At 43.8% G+C, this 13,758-nt stretch overlaps 1 protein-coding gene across 34 annotated transcripts in view; it reads right to left on the bottom strand.

The window, feature by feature from the left end:
- Positions 1-13,758, bottom strand: part of LOC130203540 (ankyrin-3-like) — a 137,614-nt gene that overhangs the window by 12,076 nt on the left and 111,780 nt on the right. For 28 of the 34 annotated variants that reach the window (XM_056429792.1, XM_056429819.1, XM_056429820.1 and 25 more), the window contains 4 exons: positions 13,493-13,615; positions 12,947-12,973; positions 12,285-12,366; positions 1,453-1,527 (listed from right to left, as the gene is read on the bottom strand). In XM_056429792.1, the coding sequence (XP_056285767.1) occupies positions 1,453-1,527; positions 12,285-12,366; positions 12,947-12,973; positions 13,493-13,615 (307 nt within the window). The remainder of the gene's footprint in view (positions 1-1,452; positions 1,528-12,284; positions 12,367-12,946; positions 12,974-13,492; positions 13,616-13,758) is intronic. The other 6 variants (XM_056429796.1, XM_056429802.1, XM_056429811.1 and 3 more) reach the window with 3 other exon arrangements.

Genomic DNA, 13,758 nt, shown 5'->3' with positions numbered 1-13,758 from the left:
TAAACACAGTAAGTAGCCGGAAAAGATACACGGAGAGGGCGGCATCTTAAAAATTAGATTTCAGGTTGGCTGCAAAGAAAATCCCCATGATTTTGTGTCAGTACTTGTATTTTCACCGACTTCCTCGGTGGCTAAACGACAGTAAATGCCTGAAAAAACAGTCTGAAGCTCACGGAGAAGTGAAGTTCAGCTTGCAGACGAGCCCAGCGGCTATTTTAAACCACAAGAACAAAATGTTCAGTGGCTCGTCCGCTGCGGCTCTACAACAGGAACACACATTAAATATGGATTAAATTCCAGGCACTCAGTCAGAGCACCTTACAGACAGGCACATACACACAACTATTCATACTTGTACGCACTTCCGATGGACGCCTGCGTCCACACACACACACACACACACACACACACACACATAGACACACACACACGGTGACGCCCTCACTCACACACATGCAGGCAGGGGTGGGGCAGTGCTGCAGTGCAGGTGGTCAGGCTCGGAATAAACTGCAGAGGCCGCGCCCTTATCGCAGCACGAACGACAATATGTCCCTAAAATCTCCTCACACACACGTCACACACAGATATACACGACACCATCTGCAGCTATGCAAGCTTTTTACAATAAGCACTAATAATGCAACAATGATTGCATATCATTTACAGGCGACTAACTCCCAACTTATTGTGAGTTGTGTGTGTTTGAATTCTCAAAATGGACTTGATAGTTTACAATGCAATAGTTTTGGGGATGTTGCTACTTCCTTATTGCATCATACGTGTCGTGAGGATGTATGTGGTACAGATGCCACTGCAGTGGTGCTCAGTTGAGGTGTTTTTGAACCACATATCCACCAGATGGCAACCGACACTGTAAAATGGTTTGAAAGCTGGTCCCAGTCCAGCTCATCCATACATTCATGTATGTGGGTGTGCTGTGAAATTCACATACTTCATCCTATTTGTTGCAGAACATGTTTCCTAACTTATATTTAGACTCTTTATATTATTTATATAATATTTTTATCTCATTATACTGTATTTCTTCCGATTTACGACACGTTTTCACACCTTTTTGTGATCACAAAAGGTTTCTGGCAAAGAAACACTCAAGCATTGGCAAACATAATAATGAATGACTGATTGAAAACTGATTAATATTAGCTCATGCAAGAGATTCATGCAATTTTACGCCGAATGGAAAAATTATCCTGTCGTTTTTCCGTAGAATTCGTAAAATAAAAATGGGCCTAATGAACACAAACATGACACTGCAGTGTTCTTGTTATTCTGCTATTCTCATTCGATAAACATCACCAGAAATCAGGTGAAAAGTACTTAAAAAGGGCAAATTAGGCTCACGTTGTATATATTACCATAATAAAAGCAGTATTCTTTTTAACGCTTTCTTATTTATTATCGTGCCACAAGGTGAAATGTGTGTAGACTCACCAGTCCAGCTGAGTCCGAGGTGGTCGGCTACTATGGCCATACGGAGGTCTGTTCTCTCACAGGGACTCTGAGGGCCTGTGGCGAGGGAGCAGGGAGGGGCAGGACACAAACAATTAACAACACACATTATGACAACAACCCCCAAATTAATTAAATGTAGGGTTCTCAGTAAGAGATGCACAAGAAGGCTCCTAAAGAAATGGCCGCAGAGGGGATCCACAGTAAAATAAACAGTTTGGGATTGTGAACTGAAAGTTTGTCTGTGTCAGATTGTTTAATGTGGTTTAACCATAATAAAACCTACTAAATACCTAATTTAAATTAGTTTTGCGTGTCTTTTTTTTGTGTGTGTTCATTTTCTGATGTGATCATCGTATCAAACCCTGCAGTGTTGTCGACTGAACAAACTTAAAGACTAACTTTAGCTCACTGTCCCACGTCTCACCTCTGAAAAAAAATAAAAAGGTTTTCTGGCCAGACTTTCCTCAATGATTCATTTTGGATGATTTTTGCTCAAAATAATTAGTCTGACATTTTTGGGAAATATGCTACTTTTACTTGCTGAACAATTTACTAGTTTACTAATGTTGTATAATTATTTTGATTTAAAAAAAAAATAATTATGGCACATGCTGATTTATGGTCTAGACTCTAGAAACACAGATTTTATTGCAGTGGTTGAAGACCCAGGACTCTTAAAATATTACTGTTTTTGGCCCACAATCGAAAAAGTCTGTTTTATACGCTTGTATTTCTTATATTTTCCTCTTAATTATTAAGCTTTAAGGAAAGTACTTTAACACTGAACTAAACATAAAGAAAATACCACTCTAATTAGGTTATAAAATTACTTTTAGACTAGAATATTAAAGAATATCAGCGAGAGAACTGACAAATAAAAATGAAACGCATGAGGATCTGTGAGGCCAGAAAAACAAAAAAATAAAGAAAAATAAATCACATATTCACACTAAAATGTCCAGCAGTATTAGTATTTGTAGTAAAGGTTCAGAGAGTTAAAGAGTCACATCACTAACAACAAACAACTACCACCAGGCAACATTCCCTCGCACTGATAAAAGCAATTCATGGCTTCAACTTGAAATCAGAAGTATTGCCGCTCCAGCAGGTTTTCCAACGACTGACTTCATCCTCTCACGTGCAGCCAACGTTTGTTCTGATGGTTCAAGTTCAGCCGATGAATTGTTTTTCGCAGTGTTTTTTTCAGGGAGCGGGAAAAAAGTACCACCAAATGATTTCTACAAACTAGGCAAGCAGACCAAAAAAACAACAAACACAAGGTTATGTTTCTTCCCTAAACAACTTGGGTCTGAATCGTGTGGAAGGTGGAGGTGAGCGGTGCGAAGCTAACCTCGAGCTATCATCTAAAAGGAGTGTGTGAGAATGTGTGTGGTAGCCTGTGTTCTTAATACTGATGACTACAAAGTGTTTGCAGTGCACCGAAGACAAAACTATTGTCTGTTGTACAACTTCCACGATCCGTACCTTTAACCCTCTGTCATAGGGCGTCTACAGACATCGCTCTCCCGGAGCGGTTTAAACATCAATCGGCATGAAATCAGGACGGCAGCGACCAATTTTGAATATTGCTGACGCTGTCATCGATTCCCCGTGTCTTAGACCTATTGCCTCACTGTCTAAATCGGACGGCACAGGACACAGATAACAAGAATGACGGGAAGAAGAAGTGACACCTACACTCACAACGTCACATCACAAAAGGCACCCACAACAGCTACATGCACCTCAAAGAGAGAGATATACAGTGTAACAAGTGTTTAGAAAGGGTTTACAAACTAGTCTGGTTCTCCGTGACAGGAGCCGTGATTGGTCGAGCAACCTGACTCCCTTCCTCCTTCTGCTCTTGCGCCTTCCCTCCAAGTGTCCACCTACTCTTCCTCCTCCTCATCCTCCTCTCACTGCTGGTCTGCTCAACCTCAGCTCTCACATCTCTAGCAGATGGTGTTGATGTGGTGGTGCTGCTGGAGGTGGAGGTAGAGGTGTGTGAAGGGCAGGAACTTCTAGAAGCTCGAGACGGTTCTGACAAGGAAGTGTTGAGGCTGCAGCTCTCTCCGTCCTCAGTGGGCAGTGTTTTCCCCTCTAACTTTCTTTCAGCCTCTTTGGGAACGTTTCGGGCCAAACGTTTGGCCGCCTGGCTATCGATAGACCTCGCTTTACGGTTTTTGGAAACCACAGCGATATTTTTTCTCGCCGTCTCATTTGTGCTACATCTACGCCCGGTTTTCACTACACCGTACCTGTGGTCAGTACTGGATCTGCCTTTAGTGAGGTTGTTATCAACCCCGCTGGTTTTAATACTCCTACCCATAACTGAAGACTTAGTTGGAACCGGCTTCTGTACCGGGGAACAAGAGGAGTATTTCATGGCTTTCATTACTGGGATTCTAGATTTAGGAAACACATTCTCAAAAGGGTCTAATCTTCCCCTGATATTGTGCGTTGCATGTTTGTTTGCTATGAATTTATAAACATTGTCTTTCACTATTGGTCGAGTTTGACTGCATAGTTTGCGGCTCTGTGCCTTAACTGGTAACCTGGACTTGCAAAACTTGCCTTTGACCTCTATGGCTCCTGTTTTCGTTATTGCTACATAAGCCCATCCTTCCCTGTGTTTCTCCTCTAGCTGGCGAAAGGACGCTTCTATCCTGCAGACCTCCTGCAGAGCGGGTCCCGTTGAAGACAACAGGTCGAACACAACATCGCCGGCCTGACTGACGTCTGAATGTACATAATGGGAGTCAGGGATGTTGCTACTGGTATCGCTGCTCCATGTTTGGAGATTGCAAGTATGCTGCGACGGTTCGGAAGAAGAATCTGTGCTTTGGTAATAAGTGTGATTTTCAGAGGTCCAATCGGAATGGCTGGATGTCCCTGAAGGAATTCTGTGATTTGAATAATAATCTGTGAGGCCTGATGGTCTATTGTTCAAATAGTTATCCGTCATGCCTGATGTATCACAATTAGAATAATCTGTATAGTTTGAGGTCACAGAATAAGAACTATCTACAGTTGTTCCTGAGGTTTTGTCAGCGTGATCAAAGATGCCTGATATTCTACATTTAGAGCTGCTATTTGAAGCATCAGAGGTTTTATCAGATGACTTGAATCCTGTTCTAAAAGTGGAGAATTTAGGCTCAGTGTTGGAAGTTGAGCCTCTGCATGTGGTGTAACTGCCAGTCGCATTGGATATTTCTAGCTGGACAGTGGTAGTCTGAATGGAGACATGAGGTACTGCTAAGGTATCTATGGGATCCTGAAAATTAAAGTGATCCCCATGTTGTGAGGAGGCATTTACCTCCTTGTCCCTGACCCTGTACCTGCCCGCCGAGTAGTTATGCTCACCAATCTGAAAAAACTGTAGCCTCTCCTCCACCATGTCCCTCTTGCTCATGTCAATCGCACCACTGCGTGTCATCTCAAACATCTTCCCTTCATGGAAGGGGAATGGGTTTGGCTCGCTCGTCGGCGTGCTATCGTCCGTTGGCGTTCGGGCTGGGGTCGTGTCTGGTGTTGTTGCCTGAGACTGGTCGTCCACTGCCAGTCCAAAAGGCTTAGGCTCACCATTGCTCTCCCTCGTCTCTCCCATGTCAACGACTTCTTCTTCTTCACCTTTACTGGGCCAGGGGTCAAAGTCCAGCCCCTTCGTGGCAACAGTCTTAAAAGTAGAATTAAACTCCTCTTCTAACTTATAACTAAAGTAGGTATCTGAAAATCCCTCTTTATCTGATTTGATCTGTTCCTGAATTTTAACCCCGTCATTACTAACAACATCAGGTATAGCGCCATTTGAGGGGGCCTCTTTTTTGAGAACGTCCTTTTGACATTCTTCCGGGCTTTTCTCCTCTTCGATAACTTCCAGTTTGGTTGGAGGAAAAGACCGGTCGGTGGACCTATAGGTGTCTGTTGCCCAGACGTCTCTTCGGCTGTCCGGAAGACTAAACAGGTGTAAATCTGCCTGCTCGCACAGGCCATCATCCTCATCCTGAAGTTCATAGCCATCTAGGGAGTCAATTTCTGTCGCATCTGTGTCATGAGAAAATTCAGCCGTTGTGGCAATTGAACAGTCTGTAATCGACTGATCATTTCCATTTTGTTCGTATTCATAGTCCTCTCCTTTTCCATTGGAACCATTAGAACCATTGGAGCCATTGGAGCCAATGGACGCACCATTAGGGTCTTTGCCATTTTCATTTTTGTCATGTTTTTTGGATTTAGATGCCGTTTCCTTTTCCTTCTCCTTCCTCTTTTCCTCCTCCTCCTCGGGAACTTTTAAAGTGAGTTTCCTGCAAGGAATTGGTTGAAATATCGACTTATCTTCTTCTGCCCTTGCATCATCATCATTTGACTGACTGTCATCATCCTCCTGGGACACCGGGGTCGGGGGTTGGATGCGTATAATTGGCTCGGTTAGCAGGTGCTTGTCATGCTCTTCCTGTAAGTTCACCTCCATCATCTCTGTCTCGGTGTCTGAAGAGGCACAGGAACCTTTCCTTTCTGGGTCTGACATTTCTGAAGTCGAGTCCTGAGGAGGAGGTGGAGGGAACTCAATATACGCGATACCTTTGTCTTTTGAGACCTCTTGGTGCTCCCGCTCGATCATTTCCTCACGCCAGTCATTGTCTGACGATTCATGTCCGTTGAAATTAGATGTTAATTCCTGCTGTTCATCATAATGAGTTGTTTCTTGTTCATTAGCATTCGCAAGGTCTCCTTGCATGCTGTGAACAGTAGTTTTGCTTTCTGGCAGGACCTCTTTAAAAGAGAAAACAACTTTGCTTTGGTCCTCTTCCTCTGATTCTTCAGATAACTCCATGATTGGGCTGGGTTTCTCTGGCATAAACTCCATAAAGCCATCAGGGGTCCTGGCCGTGAGGTCATAGCTGACCTCCTCAGAGCTGGGGGTCTCTGGTGTAATGGGGCTTTTCCCTGAGCTATCTATGAAAGAGACCTGTTCTAGCGTGTCATCATCTGGGCTTATGAGGCTGAGTGCTGAGTTAGATTTCTGTTTGACTGTGAACAGTGTTCCTTTGGCTTCCCTCTCACCCTGCCTTCCCACCTGGACACAGGCATACACGGGTAACGTTATCATGCCCTTGAAGTTCTCTTTGGTTGTTGTAGCAGCTGGAGGGGTTAATACTTTCTCCAGTGCGTCTCTGGGGATGGTAAGGTTGTTGGAGTTGGAATCTTTGGGCGCATTATCTAGAAATTCAAAGGTCACATTTGTATCTGTTTTGGCCAGGGCTGTCTCAAGACTCGCCTGTATTTTGCTCTTCGATAATGTAGGTATCTGTGAAGGTTTGGTTACTGTCTGCTTCTTAGTGAGTTCATTATCTAAAGTGGAAGACGATATTACAGGAATTCTGGATTCTGTTTTTTTTCGAAGGTTTTTGTTTAGTGTTTCTTCTGTTTCTTTTCTTGACACCTCAGCAATTACTTCTTTGAAAGCAGAGTCCCTTTTTGAGACTTGTTGGCTCTTTTTAACTTCACTATCTTTCATAAGTTGTCGAGTGGTATCGTGAACAACAGGTGCCTGGACCTTCTGACCTTTATTGCTATCTTTTATTTCCTGAGTAACAGTAGAAGGAATATCTTTCCCTTTAAGAATTGCTTTTTGACTGTCGGTTTCACTAATTTGTTTTTGCAACAAAGGCTGTGGAATATTTTTGTTTGGCAACTTGTCCCCTGTATGTTTTGCAGATTTAGACGTTGGTGATATCAAATCTGGTTTCATGCTGTCTGTGGCAGGACATGTGTCCTTCTCTACATCCTTTTTTGGAGCAACCTTTTCTGATGTTTCAGATACTTTTGAGGTTTTTCCCTCTGCAAGCTGATAGACAGGAAGTTTGCTCTCCTGTAATTTCTTTATTGAAGGTTTTGGCTGTACTGGAGGAGGAATTTTAGTTGGACTAGACTGACTTTGATTTTGGGCCTCAGATTCAAACTTCATCCTCACAGTACTGACTTTGGATGTTGATTTTACATGAGCGGGAGAAGAGGGTTCAGACTCACTGGTTTTAGTTTGTTCTTTAATTTGATCCTTACTGGTATGAGGGAGCATGCTTTTCTGGGGACTGCTCGGTAAGCTGGAACTTGTCTTTTCAGTTGTAGTGGTGCTGCTAAACATTTTACCAACCGAAGGCTCCCTGAGTTTGCTTTTACTGAAGCCCTTCTCTGCTTTAGGTGTCTGCTGTGTTTTCTCAGGGGTACTGCAGGCTGAGCTAGGCCAGGACCTGGGTTCCTTTGGCTCCCGTCTCACAGGCTTTTTCACAGGGGACTGCAACTCGTCATTGAGCTTCTCTGTTTTGTCACGGAAGAACTGTGATACCTCACTGAGTTTTTCTTCAGCTTCCTTTACAGTTTGATCCACCCTATCTTCATAAAGGAGCTTATCCCTGCCCCTGTCATGCTTGTCCTCTGTAAATCGCATCCAAACAGCATGTTTTGGGCTGCCCTGCTCTGTGGAGTAATGAAGCACTGTCACCTTATCAAACTGAGAGGTATCGTCCCTGTGCACAAATTTACCAGATACAGGGGACCCGTCTTTGGATGAGCGAGAAACAAACTCTCTTTTGGGGTTTCCATGCGGCTGACTTTCAGTGCTACGGCTACCACTCTCATCAGAAACTAGGTGGTGTTTTTTATCAGTCGCCATTGCTGAATCCTCTGTGTCAGAGTGAGACAGCGGTGATGAGTCTAGTTTCTCAGAGAGAAGCATTTTCTCAGCAAACCTATAGGACTCGCCTCTGATTTCCGATAGCTCGTCGTCACAATATTCTATGGAGTGCTGGCTCAATAGTTTCAGGGCTTTATACGAATCATCGCCTATTAGCTGGGCAGAATTTGGGCGACTGTCCTCCTCCTGTGAAACAGGGGTGTTAAAGAGAGATGTTTCTAGGAAGGTGGGCAGAGATTCTTCTGCATTAAATTCCTCGTCTTCCTGTTGGGCCTCATCGTAATCAGTAAGTTCCTTAATTCCATGGTCCTCCCTGTACACATAAAGCTCAGGATGTTTCTTGGCTTCTCTGAAAATAACCTCAGTCGGCTCCGCTGCACTGTGGCCCTTTTCGATATGAACCTCGATTATCCTTTCAACTTTGGGTTTGGATTTAATGTCCCTGTCAAGAAATCTAGGAGTCAGCTCATCACCTTTGACAGAATCCTGGCAAGCTTTGTGTTCAAAAAGGCCTACCAGTTCTTTCGATGGATCCCTTCCTGACTGGAAAGCTTTCATGAGATCTCTAACTGACATACCTTCCTCTATCATCTCTGCTGCATCAGTCAGTTGGGGCTTGTGATAAACCATTCTAGTTGTCGTGGTAATATGAGTTTCCTCTTTAAGACACATACTTGTGTTCATCATGTAGTCCTCGTCTGGCATTTTCATCTGTAAGGCTTTCATGGAGCTCGTAGAAGCTGCATCTGACTCTAGAGAAGGAAGAGCAGATGCAGCCTCCTCCATGAACACAGGCTCATAAGGATCGTCAGGATGCTCATAGCTCCTAAAGTGGACCATTTCAGTCCTGGTTTCACTTACGCAGGGAGGTATGGGTGAATCGGTGAATAAAGGCTTAGGCCCTGTACTCTCCGCACTCTGAGGAGCAGAGGGCGTCTTCTCACTCCTAGTCTCAAACCCACTGTCTGACAGTGGACTCTTATCTTGCTCATGGGACAGGTCCTCGGGTGACTCCAAAATAGTGTCCGTCCCCTGATATGATTCAGTAAGTTTGCTTAGGTCCTTCTCTGAGGGAGACCTGAGCATGCCTGAGACCGGTGGAGGCATTTTGAGTTTGTGCTCTTGTATCGACATCGATGGTTTGAGAACACGTTTCTGTTTCTCTTCCCCTTCCCTTTTTGTCTCCTCCTCGTACCTATATTTCAACTCTGCCATCCTGGAGAGAGAGCTAGCGCCAATGTCGTTTGTTAAAAAGTCGACTACTTTAGCCGACTCTAAGTCTTTGCTTGACATGGACTGCTTCCTCAGCAGCAGTGTGTTTTCATCAAACTGTGGGTAATAGTCCGCGAGGGAACCTCTCTGTGCCTCCTCAATCTCGTCTTTGGAAAATTCCTCCCATTCATCCTCTGAGGCTCGCTCCTTACCTTCCCTCTTGACATCTCTCTTTAACATCTCACTGACTTTGACTAAATCTTCTTTCACCTTCTCCACGAGACTAAAAGGTTCCTCGTCCTCTAACTTTGTCTCCTTAGGAGTGCCAGTATATGACGTTTGAACAGTTTTAGCTGCTGTCTTGGTGTCCGTCTGCAGGATGGCTGTCATTCTGATCAGGTCCTCTTTCATGTCCGCGACATCTTTTAGTATCTCCTGGTTGGTGGTTCCGGTTGGGTGGATGATGGGCGGTGTGATGAACGGTGGGGATTTCAGTTGGGACTTTATTTTCGATGAGGTAACACAGCAGGACAAAGAGGATGAAGACGAGGATGAGGCACGAGAAGAATCAGGCAGTGCCATTTTGAGAGACCCAGGCCCAGGTTTGGCCGGGGTCTCTGGAATGAAGTTGATTAACGAAAACACAGGTACAGTCACTGTGTTAGAAGAAACCACCGAGCTGGAGGAGGCAGCGACAGATCTCAGAGACCCGTAAGCAGAGTTTGCTGCAGCAGACCTCCGTGAGGAGGACAGTGATCTAAGAGTGCCACAGCCCGACACAGAATGTGAGTCTATAGCTTCATTTATGGCCGCGCTGATACCAGTGGTCGCTGCCTGGGTGGTGGCCTGGATCCGCTCTTGAAGGCTGCTACTTCTCTCCGAGAGATGGCGAGAAGAAGGGGAGGATGGTGTGGAGGAGGAGGAGGATTGATATTTTACAGGAGAGACTGATCCGTTCATCAATTCTGAGGAAGCAATGGTCATCTGACCGGTTGAGGAGAGCGACGAGAGGGGCGACCTCCCTCCTCTGGACGAGAGTGTTGAATCTACAGAGGTTTTCAAAGAGGACAGGTTGGAGATGCTTTTTATAGGAGAAAGGTTTGGCGCGCCTGCATCCATCGCAATTGTGGCACCAAGGGCATTTTTATAAAAACCCTTTGGCGATGCTGGAGCAGTAATAGAGACTGATGGCCTCTCTGGTAGAGAACCATTGGGTATCGAGTGAAGTGGGGAAGTCCTTGTTGTGTATGCTGAAGCAAGGTTTTTGATAGATGCTGGATCTGTGGCAGGTTTATATGGGCTTCCAGGGGACACAAGGCTGGCAGACCCCTGGATAGGGTACTGACCCAGTTGGACAACAGTCTTAATGGGTGAGGGCATAGTCCTGTAAGGCCTGATGGGGGATGAAGACATTAAGTCGCTAACTGATTTAACTGGGGATGACTCCAAGGCAGCTTTGATTGTTGCAGCGCTTGCAGGTGATGGGGAGGAGAGGGGCCAGCAAGTTTTCAATGGAGAAGCAGCTGGTGAGCCTGTCGGTGGATCGGTAGAGGTGAGGAAACCCCCCACTCCGACGGGCCTTGTTTGACCAGGGACGGTAATAGGAGCAGTCGACCATGGTGGGAAAGGTCGGGTTGGAAAGACAGGTTTGTGAGGGTTATCAGCAGGCAGTGTTCTTGCTGTTGTGCTTCGCTCAACTGATGTTTCTTCAGATGAATTTGTAAAAGAAATGGAAAAGGATGGGGGAAAAAAAGAATAAAAAAAGAATGTGGAAGAGGAAAGATATATATAAAAAAATTATGTTGGGGAAGGGGAAGGAAAAGGAATACAAAATGTGAAAGAAAAAAGAGATCAGAGGGGGAAGAGATTGTCAGTGACGCAGTCCTGGTATCAAGGAAGGACAAATTGCAGTTTTATGAAGTGCTGATATACGAGAATTGATTGAAGATGGAGTTATGAAACGAAACAGTTGTGGTCCTGTATGATTCAGGATCGGGACAGGACTCCAACAGCAGCAACAACATAATGAATAAATTTAACAAAGCACATACGGCAGCAAAGTATAATTCAAAAGACAATGGCGAAGACTAACAATTGACAACAGAAAAATGGTAGGACAAATGCACCAGGATCAACGAGACAACAACTTTTCTCTTTCGAGTGTAATCTAAAATCAGTGTATGGATTCAATTCGCTTTTGAAGTGCCTTTTATCTGTTTGGTCAGAAATGACTTAAAGAGAGACTCTCCAAAGACAATTTAGACACTACGATACAACAGAGCCTACGGCTGCAGATGTTCCCATTTTCCTTTTATTATTTAAAAACAAAATATGACAAAATGTTTTTTCCAAGACTCAGGTTTTGGCCCATTTTGCCATGCAAGATCAATATGAACTGGTCACAAGCACAATGTGGGAAAAATGTAAAACAAACACCTGAAAGAAAGCCAAACTCAAGACCTGCTAGCATGCATTTGTGTCCCACAAAAAGCTGCTCCATCGTCACAAAGCCAAAAACTGCTATAAACTCAGAGGGGATAAATGAAAAAAACATAACATTTTCCTTTGACCTTCCTCCCAAATGCCGATAACATTGTGTTGGTAAGTCAAAGCAAATCAACCAAACAAACCCAGAAGAAGTACACCTCACAACGTGGGCAAGCACAGCACAACAACCACTCATTGACACATGCAAAAATATGTACCATGTTGTAAACGAGCATGTTGACAGTGCATGTTATGTAGGATGAGAAATATGCATTTATTACATTAAGTAAGTCACATCTATCTACATATCGATCACGCATTTTACAGGTGAATTAAAAAAAGGTTAATAAACTAACTTATCCACGAAAACTAGCATTATTATATCCATCAATTTGTTAGTGAAAATGTCAAAACTCACTCAGTGCAGGCTCGGCCAGATAGCTGTAGCGCTTACGTAAGGCTAGGGATGCAAAGGTATGGCGTCGCTCTGGCTTTTCAGTCTGCAACAATAGCAAACAACACAAGAACCTATTAGTTCTAAGTCACCCTACATTGTATGATGCGGCCAAATGAACAACATTTGGACATCATAAATGTAAAATTAAAGCAAACCCAATAGTCTGAATTAGTTGGAATTAATATAAAAACAAAGCCCATATTTACCAATTGCGTAATACAGCAGTAAATTCTCCTTTAAGAGTTTTCACTGCAGTTCAATATTCTTATTTGTTGTAGTTACTAACTGGAGTATTTAAATTAGCTTAACCCTACAAACTAGTACTTAAAAATAGTACATTTTCAGGGAATGTTACTAAAGGTTAAATCTGAATTTAAAGAAAATGTAAGTAAAAAAATATATGTAAAAAGCCATTTGTATGAGATAGTGTAGAGTGGAAGGGGTCAGGAGAGGACATAAAATAAATCTTTTTTCATATCTACAAAATTGCATGCTAAAGGTTGCTTGGAACAAGGAAAGCTTGGATTTTCCTTGTAGAAGCGGAAAACATAATGCTATGATGAAGCAGGGCTGCTGTAGACCTAGAGCAGAGGACAGCAACTGGTGGGGAGGGTGTGGTTTACCTCATCCTCGGCATCTGACTCCATTTCCTGGTTCCCAAGATGCATTGAAGAAACAGGGGGAGTAACATAATGGAAAGCAGGGGGGAAAAGAAACATCAGGGTGTGAAAGAGGAAGTGATTGATTGAAGCCCCATCTCAGATGAGAAGCCACTTCAGCAAACAAAAGCAAAAAGAAAAGAAAAAGCCCAAACAAAAAATAAATAAAAACTGTAAAGCGCCAACACTCAGCAGCAAAAATCAGCAAATGAGTTGAAGCCACAGAAAGCCAGCCGGATAATACAAAATAAAAGCCTTTTTGCACAAAAGCCCTCAGCCAGAAGCATGTCATCCAAAATCAAATGGTAGGAATGATCGATATGAAACAGCCAATGACGAGAATCCACTGCAAAGCTAACCGGTTAACAGAGAGAAGCTCAAAACAGATAAAAGACACAGTTTGGTCAAAGTCTTTCTCTGTCTTTCAATTATCCGTGTTATTGGACCTAACCATGAGCGTGGTGGGTTATGGAGGTGGAAACAAAGAATGGTGAGTTCACGCCGCCGTACCTTTTTAACTGGAGGAAGTGTGATGTTCAGGTTGCACACGGCGGTTTGTGGGAGGCCATTCATGGTCTTACACTCCTTCAGGAACGTCAGGCGGCCGCAGGGCTCCTGGCTGGGATCTCTCACCTGGAGAGAGAACATGGCTTCTTTATGTACCTTGTTCCATTATAGAGGTGCTAGTCATTGTTGATGTACTGTAATGACTGTAATGATGTACTGTGATGAGTACGTGAGTATTACTTTGTTGAACAGGAGGGCTGGTCGATATG

This window comes from Pseudoliparis swirei, chromosome 13 (assembly GCF_029220125.1).
Source record: "Pseudoliparis swirei isolate HS2019 ecotype Mariana Trench chromosome 13, NWPU_hadal_v1, whole genome shotgun sequence".
Lineage (NCBI taxonomy): Eukaryota > Metazoa > Chordata > Actinopteri > Perciformes > Liparidae > Pseudoliparis > Pseudoliparis swirei.
Note: the sequence above shows the minus strand (reverse complement) of the source record. Positions and strands in the feature narration are given on the sequence as shown.